The 8,939-nt window shown below is 53.6% G+C and overlaps 1 protein-coding gene across 1 annotated transcript; it reads left to right on the top strand.

Moving 5' to 3' along the window:
• The first annotated feature begins 331 nt into the window (after positions 1–331).
• LOC128337724 (uncharacterized) lies at positions 332–7,377 on the top strand. The gene is made up of 2 exons (XM_053279038.1): positions 332–1,979; positions 4,490–7,377. The coding sequence occupies exons 1-2, from the start codon at positions 1,610–1,612 to the stop codon at positions 5,467–5,469; spliced, it is 1,350 nt and encodes a 449-aa protein (XP_053135013.1). The 5' UTR covers positions 332–1,609; the 3' UTR covers positions 5,470–7,377.
• Positions 7,378–8,939: the final 1,562 nt, after the last annotated feature.

Raw genomic sequence — 8,939 nt, 5'->3', positions numbered from 1 at the left:
TGCCAGAGCCTGTCTCTTGATATGGAATCAAATGCCGATTTCAGATCTATAAATGCAGTATAAAGTGCAGCACCCGACTTAGCTGTATATTTTTCAACAAGATAATGGAGGGTCAGGGCATGTTCTGTAGTAGATCGACCTGTTCGAAAGCCAGGTTGTTCAACTGCAAGAATGCCGCTTCTCGCCTCCGTGTGAGGCGGGGGGCGGGGTTGTGCACCCGGCGCGAAGAAGCAGGCACGGAAGCGCCATCTTGGCCCCCTCCATGTGACGAGGGACTTTCCAATCAGGAGGGGGCCGGGGAAACAGTGCAGCCCGGCAGCCATCACAGAAGCAGTCTCTCCTCTGCCGGGCAAGGAGGAGGAGCGAGCACCGTTCGCTCCTGGGGCCAGAGAGGAAGAAGAGCTCGGCCACATGCAAGCCGGTCGGGCTCAGGGCTCTTCCTCTCGGCCGGTAGTTGGTGGGAGCGGCAGCTGCGATCGGCCACAGCCCAGGCCGATCGCAAACGGTGGCTGTTTGTTCCTGGGGCCAGAGAGGAAGGAGAGCTCGGCCACGTGCAAGCCGGCCGGGCTCAGGGCTTTTTTCTCTCGGCCGTTAGTGGGAGCAGCAGCAGCAGGAAGGGATCAACAGCCTTCGCATATGTTGCAGCAGGAAGGGAGCAGCTTTATTTTCAGCAGCCAGAGCGCCGGGGGACCAAGCAGACAAAGGCCTTTCTCGGAGGCCTAGGGTGATATACGGGGCTTGGTCTTTTTTCTTTGCACAGTTTGGGGAATGTGGAAGGGGACTTCTTTCATGGGGGAATGCCCTTTTTGAGGTCATTTCATAGCTTGGGGAGTTCTGAGGGAGTTGATGTTCAAGCATTATTATATTGGATGGATCGATTAATTGGGGACCCAACCAACTGATGGTTAAGTTGATGTGGGAGCGTTAGTATACTGGATAGCTTACTTGGGGATACCGAGGGACGAGTGCTTTGCAGAAGGGCTGAAGCAGTTAAAGCTTGGATAACAAGCAGAGGGCTACCCAGTTTAAGGAGCCTGGCCCACAACCAAAGCTTGTCTTGCAGTTTATATATATATATATTTTTTTAAAAAAAATTGTCTTGTGGTAGCAAGCGTGGATAGTCCCCTTTGCTAAGCAGGGTCTGCCCTGGTTTGTATTGGAATGGGTGACTACATGTGAGCACTTCAAGGCAAGAGTTTTTGTTTTGTTTTTCCCAGTTAATGGTCCTTCAGTTGTGCTGTATATTTGCTCCCATTGAGTTAAAACAAAATAAATTAGAAGAAATAAATAGATAAATAAATAAATAAGTGAAGTGAGAGGGAGAGGCCTTAATACCTTATTCTCTAGGCCAGTGGAACGTTTGGGAGGACTGGTCTTGTGGTACAAGCAGGAATTGCCTCCTTTGCTGAGCAGGGTCTGCCCTGGTTTGCATTTGAAGGGGTGACTACATGTGAGCACATGGTCCTTCAGTTGCGATATATTTGCTGCCATTAAATAAATAAAAACAAATTGAAAAGAGAGAGAGGGAGAGGCCTCCCTCAATCACTTCCACCCATTGGGGGGCATCAGTTGCAGCCTCTTCAAGGGATCCTGCCAGGCCTGCTGAGCCATGCCATCAAGGAAAGGGCCCGGTAAGGAGAAGGGGAAGGGGAAGGCCCCGGCCCCTAAGCGGCCTCAAGCACGGCCCAGGGAACCCGACCCCTCCTCGGGATCAGAGGATGAAGGGCAGCTGGTAATGGCGAGGATCTTGTCTCGCTTAGAGGCGTTGGAGTCCAGGAAGAAAGCTACTCGAGGGGAGGGGTCCAAGGCGGTTGGAAAGCAGGGTGCGAGAAAAGCGGGGAACCAACCTAATAAGCAGCTGCAACTTTTACAGTCCATTGAGGCGAGGCTGGATGCACTAGAGAGTGGCGAAGGGGAGGCAACTGGAGCAATGGAGAATGCCAGCCGGAACGCCTTGGATGCAGATGTCGGGTCTTTTGGTGAGTCCGATTGGGGATGGTGCTATCCACCCTGGGCAGGGCACCTGGCTAGCGTGTGGGGGGGGATGCCAGCATGGCCAGTAGGGCTAGGTTACTCAGCACCCCCAGTCTCAGGGACAGGTGGGGCGCCTGAGAAGAAGGCAGAACCTGAGAAGAAGGCAGAACCGGAACCAGCCACACGACTGCAGCAGCTCACACCCTGGGAGCAGAAGTGGCAGAGTGGTAAGGTGGCCAGTGCAGACCCAGGGTGGTTATCTGAGGGCAAAGAAACAGTGGCTACAAATGATAAGATTGACCATTACCCACAGGGGGAGGTGTCCCTGCCCCTGGGCGATCACTTGTTGCTCGCCACAAAAGAAAAGATATGGAGGAACGAATTTGTTGATATGTTCTCATTACTGTTTCGGGAAACAGAACCCAGAGAGGGGGAGAAAGGGGACCGGAGGGACAGAGAAAGAATCAGGTACAAAACAGTTGACCGTAACTGGTCTAACTGGCTGGCCGGGTACATGGTGTACATGGGGGTGGTGCTGCAGAAACAGCCAGCACGGGGAGCATCTATGGTGAAGTATTTGGACATCATATACCACGCATTCTCGGAGTACAGTGGGCCCGCGTGGGCTCGCTACGACGAGGCCTTTAGGCGACACTCAGCCATGAACCCGGAGCTCCCGTGGGATTGTCAGCACCAACAACTCTGGATGAGGATCATGGGCCCCAACCGACCTGGGGGTGGGGAATTATCGGACAGTGGACACTTCATAGTAAAATCTGCTGCCACACCCGCCAAGGGCCAGATGCCTGGTGTGGCGGGACAGTTTCGTCAGCCTTGCTGGGAATTTGCATCAACAGGGACTTGCTCGCGCCGCCCATGTCGTTTTCGACACGCATGCACCATTTGCGGAGGCGCTCACTCATTTAACTTCTGTCCAAAGGGCCGCTGGCCCCGGCCCGGCCCCAAAGATGGGCCTGCCGCCAGAAAAGGTGGTAGCCCCGCTCTGGCAAAAGGGACCTAGCCCCATAAGGCTGGGTCCGTTGTTGCAGCTGCTGCAACAATACCCAATAGTGCAGGATAGGGACTATCTGGGGGAAGGGTTTCAAAGGGGTTTTCGGATACCTTATCAGGGTCCCAGGGTTAGTTCCTGGGCAGAAAATTTGCGTTCAGTTAAGGGGTTGGAGCAGGTTGTAAGGGAAAAAATTGACAAAGAAGTACAGGAAGGGAGGGTGCTAGGCCCCTTCCCTCGGCCGCCCTTGCCCAGCTTTAGGGTTTCCCCTCTGGGGGTGGTGCCTAAGAAGGCAAAAGGGGAGTACCGTTTGATCCATCACCTTTCCTTCCCTGCTGGAGGATCAGTTAATGATGCCATACCTCACCAGCTGTATATGTTAAGTACACAACTTTTGAGGCAGCAGTGGAGATGGTTCGAGAGCAGGGCAAGGGCGCGTTGATGGGGAAGTGTGATATCAAGTCAGCCTTCAGGCTCCTTCCAGTCCATCCAGATGACTTCGACCTCCTGGGTTTTGCTTTTGAAGGCGGCTACTATATTGATAGGGCCCTGCCCATGGGCTGTTCCATCTCCTGTTCTGCCTTTGAGCGTTTCAGTTGTTTTTTGGAATGGGCAGTCCGGGAGAGGGCGGGGCTCACCTCAGTAGTGCATTATTTAGATGACTTTCTTTTTTGTTGCCCAGGGTCTTTATCGACCTGCAAATATCTAATGGACACGTTTCAGGGGCTGGCAAAGGAACTGGGCATACCATTGGCGCCGGAAAAAACAGAGGGTCCAACCACCCGGCTGGCCTTCCTCGGGATTGAAATAGATACAGTGGCTCAGTGCTGCCGCTTGCCACCAGAGAAGGTCCTTGCTCTCGAGCAGCGCCTGGGGCAGCTGCTGGACGCCAGGAAGGTCACATTGAGGGACTTACAGGTCATAGTGGGACACTTGAACTTCGCATGCAGGGTGATTGCACCCGGCCGCGCCTTCCTTCGGAGACTCTGTGATGCTACTAAGGGGCTTCGGGCCCCACATCACCGGGTGCGTGTGACACATGAGCTTAGAGAAGACGCTAGGATGTGGGTGGAGTTCTTGAAGGACTTCAATGGCGTTTCCCTGTGGCGGTCCAAATTTCTACTAGAAGCAGAGCTTCAAGTCCAGTCAGATGCAGCAGGGGGGCATGGTTTTGGGCTTTTCTTCCGGGGACGGTGGTGCGCTTCCAGGTGGCCCCCAGACTGGGAAGAAAGGGGTGTGACACGAGATATGACATTCCTTGAGTTCTTCCCGATAGTGGTCGCAGTGCACATCTGGGCCAGGGATTTTGAAGATAGGGCTGTCCAGTTCTGGTGTGATAACATGGCCACAGTGCAGGTGATCAACTCGGGGACTTCCAGGAGTCCTCGGGTGATGCACTTGGTTCGCTGCTTCACGCTGCAATGCCTGCGCCACAACATTCTTTTCACCGCACGGCACGTGCCGGGGCTGGATAACAGCATTGCGGATGCGCTCTCTCGGATGCAGGAGGAGCGCTTTCGAACTCTCGCCCCAGCAGCCAGGGAGCTTCCCGAAGTTTTTCCACTCCACCTATGGAACCTTGGATTCTAGAGGCAGAGGAGGCCATTCGCCTATCCCTAGCACCTAGCACAAGAGTGCGCTATGCGTCGGCTATCCGTGAGTTTCATGCATTTAGGGTTGACACAGGGCTGGAGGACCTATGGCCCATCCCAGTCGAGCACATAATGCGCTATAGCACACATTTACATGGGAGGGGCTTGGCCACGGGGTCCATTGGGGGTAAGTTGGCAGCACTGGCTTTCCAGGCCAAAATGAAGGGGTTCGCGGACTCCACCGCTGACTTCCGGGTGCGCAGAATGCTCGAGGGATGGGCGCGAGTAAACCCCTCTCAACCAGATACGAGGGTCCCACTGGCGCCAACAACACTGCAACAGGTGCTCCCACTTTTTAATGATATTTGTTTTTCCAACTTTGAGGTACGGTTGCTCAGGGCTTCCTGCCTCGTGGCCTTCTTCGGTGCCCTGCGAATCAGTGAGCTGGTCGCCTCCTCCAGGTCTGATACATCAGCGTGGGCCCTGCAGTGGGGGGATGCCCGGGTAGAGAGGGACAAGGTGGAGTTGCACCTGAGGCGGGCTAAGACCGACCAGAAGGGCAAGGGAGCCACCATCACCCTGGCAGAGGGGACTGATGAGGGCCTGTGCCCGGTGAGGGCCATGAGGGATTACATGGCGGTGCGTGGGGAGGGAGAAGGCCAGTTGTTCCGTCATGCGGATGCTACGCCCTTGACGCGCTTCCAGTTCTGGGCTCTGGTCAAAGAGGCTTTGAGGAGGGCAGGCCTGGACCCGCGTGTTTATGGCACCCACTCCTTTCGGATAGGGGCAGCATCTTCAGTTGCAGCCGCGGGGCTGACGGAAAAGCGGATCCGGGCGTTGGGGAGGTGGCGTTCATCCGCATGTCGCCGCTACATACGCCCACTGCCGAAGTGATGGCCCACAAGAAGTAACACCCAATTTTGTCTTACAGACTGTCAGGCACCTCCTTTGCCTTTGCGGATACTCATCTATGGGCACAGCTATGTGTTCTGGGCTAGTCGGCGAGCTCGGCAGACCAGCTTGGGTACCCAGTTGGGTCTGGCAGGAGCGGCGCAAGTGGAGTGGATGGGCTGCCGAGGAATGCTGTGGGACCTTTTCCTTCCACTTCTAGATGAGTACATCACGGCAAAGGGGGCACCGCACATTTTGGTGGTACACCTGGGAGGCAACGACTTGGGTTTGTTGCAAGGCAGGGCCCTGAGCCTGCAGGCAATCAAGGATTTCCAGGGCCTGGCGGCCCGGTGGCCCGAGATGCAGTTAGTCTGGTCTAACCTGCTCCCAAGGACACGCTGGAGGGGCCAAGGGGGCCCCCTGTGCTTCAATAGGGCACGTAAAAAAGTCAATAAGGCAGTTGGAAGAGCTATTACCGCCTTAGGGGGGACAGTAATACAGCACCCTGACATACGAGTGCAGGATGCAACCCTGTATAGAGGGGACGGAGTCCATCTCTCTGACCAGGGGAACGAGGTGTTCCTCTGGGACTTGCAACGTGGTCTCCAAGAGGTGCTAGCTGGGTGGGGAAAGCGGGGCTAAACAGAGGTTTGCCCCACTTCTGTGGCAGGAGAGTGCGGGTGTTGGGTAGGTAGATTCAGGGATCGGTGTTTGGCTGGAGGGCCAGTTGGGTGAGGGGGGTCAAGGAACAGCCTTTCAGGGCTTTGATGGCCCGTAAGGTTGGGAATGGCCCCCACTCGGGGGGTGGGCGCGACTCACCGGCTCAGAGCTTTGACGGCTTGGGTTGGGGGTGTGGCGGACCACCCCCCCCTCGGCGGGGTAGACCCCCGCGGTGAGAGGAGGCCAGGACTTGGAGCCTGGCCAAATCAGGACCCGGCCCTTCGCCTTGGTGTGGGGTGCTCTTCATTAGGAAGGGCCACCACACGAGAGTAGTACCCGCACTCTAGTGTATTGGGACCTCGTTGCAAGTGTCGTTACCTATGTACAATAATAAAAGTGGCCCTTATTTACTCCAACTAATGGTGTCCTGTCTTCATTGGGCGTCTGGGGGTGCAATGCCGCTTCTCGCCTCCGTGTGAGGCGGGGGGCGGGGTTGTGCACCCGGCGCGAAGAAGCAGGCACGGAAGCGCCATCTTGGCCCCCTCCATGTGACGAGGGACTGTCCAATCAGGAGGGGGCCGGGGAAACAGTGCAGCCCGGCAGCCATCACAGAAGCAGTCTCTCCTCTGCCGGGCACCCACCCACCCTCCCGGTACTCAGTGAGGGATAGCCGGTCGCCTACGGGGGCCAAGTAGGAATTTTTTGGGTCGTGCCAGATTGGCCGGGGCACGGCCTTTTTTCGCCTACTTCTCACTGAGGCTTAGGAGCTGGGCCACAGGTAGCCATCGTTACCTATGGTCCCCGGGTGGCAGGTAGGCATTGAGAATTGGTTGGTCACTTTGCAGGAGAGTGCGGGTGTTGGGTAGGTAGATTCAGGGATCGGTGTTTGGCTGGAGGGCCAGTTGGGTGAGGGGGGTCAAGGAACAGCCTTTCAGGGCTTTGACGGCTCGTAAGGTTGGGAATGGCCCCCACTCGGGGGGTGGGCGCGACTCACCGGCTCAGAGCTTTGACGGCTTGGGTTGGGGGTGTGGCGGACCACCCCCCCCTCGGCGGGGTAGACCCCCGCGGTGAGAGGAGGCCAGGACTTGGAGCCTGGCCAAATCAGGACCCGGCCCTTCGCCCTGGTGTGGGGTGCTCTTCATTAGGAAGGGCCACCACACGAGAGTAGTACCCGCACTCTAGTGTATTGGGACCTCGTTGCAAGTGTCGTTACCTATGTACAATAATAAAAGTGGCCCTTATTTACTCCAACTAATGGTGTCCTGTCTTCATTGGGCGTCTGGGGGTGCAATGTTCTTTTCCTCAATCCAGTCCACCAGCTTAATTGCTAAGTGTTTAGCATAAATTTTACTAATCACACTCAGGAGGCTTATAGGCCTATAATTTGCAGGATCACTCCGTTTACCTTTTTTGTATATTGGGACTAATATCGCCACTCCCCATTGTGGTGGAATTTTTGCCGTATTATCAATAAATGTGAACAGTGAGGCTAAAACTGGAACCCATCAGTCTAGGTTAGACAGAATCACCTCTATAGTAATATAATCGGTCCCAGGGGCTCTGCCTTTTTAAAATTGTCTTACAAGACCTTCTACTTCCGAGCAGGAGACCGAGTCCCATCTTGGGGGGTCAGTTATATATGCCTCGACATTCACCGTTATGGCGTCATTTTGTCTATACATTTCGTGAAAATGATTTTCCCATTTATCAGCTGGAATGATACAGTCAGGTCAAGTGGGGGCTCTTCCTAACGAAGGTGCTACCAAGCGCCAAAAGGTGCTTTGATTTTTCAGTTTGGCCGCTTCTATTAACTCCTCCCCTCTCTGTATCATCCATTGAGATTTCTTTTGCTTTAATTGTCTCTTATATTGCCTCCTCATTATTAGTAAACCCTGTACATTGAAGTTAGTTGTATCATCTGTATATCTATCAAATGCCTTTATTAATGAACCTTCCGCCTCTTGGCAGTCTCTATCAAACCAGGGACGAGAAAGAACTTTCCGTCCAGTTTTTGGCATAGTGTTAATGAGCGTTGGGTGTATTAAGGTTAAGAGGCTATCATAGTGTTCTAGCAGGCAGATACCATCAGGGACGGATGTCCCTTGAATAATAACATTCCGTAACAACTGGGCTTTTGAGGAGTTTAGTAAATCAGTAAGACGTGCAGCCTGCCCAACCGTCCATTTTGCCCTTTGTGGGGCATTTCCCTTTGGTATGCCCAAAGCCCATTCACAGTCCGAAGAATTTCTCCTTCTTAGTGTTATGTTCAGCAATAATGGAAAATGGTCACTTTCCGGGTGAGGTATCACTTGAAAGTACCCCACCCATGGTGCTAAATTTCTTGTTACAGCAACACAATCAATTAATGAGGTATTTGGGCCCGTCCAGTGCGTATACTCAGCCGGATAATCCGGTTGCATTGCACCGTTGAGCAAGTGTAGGTCCAATTTATGGAGAGTTGATAATAAATTCAGACCTGAAAAATTAATTATAACATCCTTCGACTGCCTTATAATTAGGGGAGAAGGGGTAGGTAGCATTACCGGGTAGAAATGGTATTTTGCAAAAACTGCCTCATTATTCTTCCCCAATCGGGCATTAAAATCACCAGCAATAATCAGATGAGAATCATGATGTACTATTAATATGTCTGTAATAAAGGTTTCCAGTTTGGCCCATGTCTCTGTCACCTCTGTACTTGAACTCATTGGCGGTATATAAATATTAATCAGTATCAATTTAAAGGTCCCAATAATAAGTTGGGTAGCAAGGGCATAAGGGTCTAACTTAGTAAGCAGGGACAGTTGTGATGT

The sequence above is a fragment of the Hemicordylus capensis genome, chromosome 14 (genome assembly GCF_027244095.1).
Source record: "Hemicordylus capensis ecotype Gifberg chromosome 14, rHemCap1.1.pri, whole genome shotgun sequence".
NCBI classification, from domain to species: Eukaryota; Metazoa; Chordata; class Lepidosauria; order Squamata; family Cordylidae; genus Hemicordylus; species Hemicordylus capensis.
The sequence above is the reverse complement of the archived record's forward strand: the minus strand, read 5'-3'. Positions and strand labels throughout refer to the sequence as shown.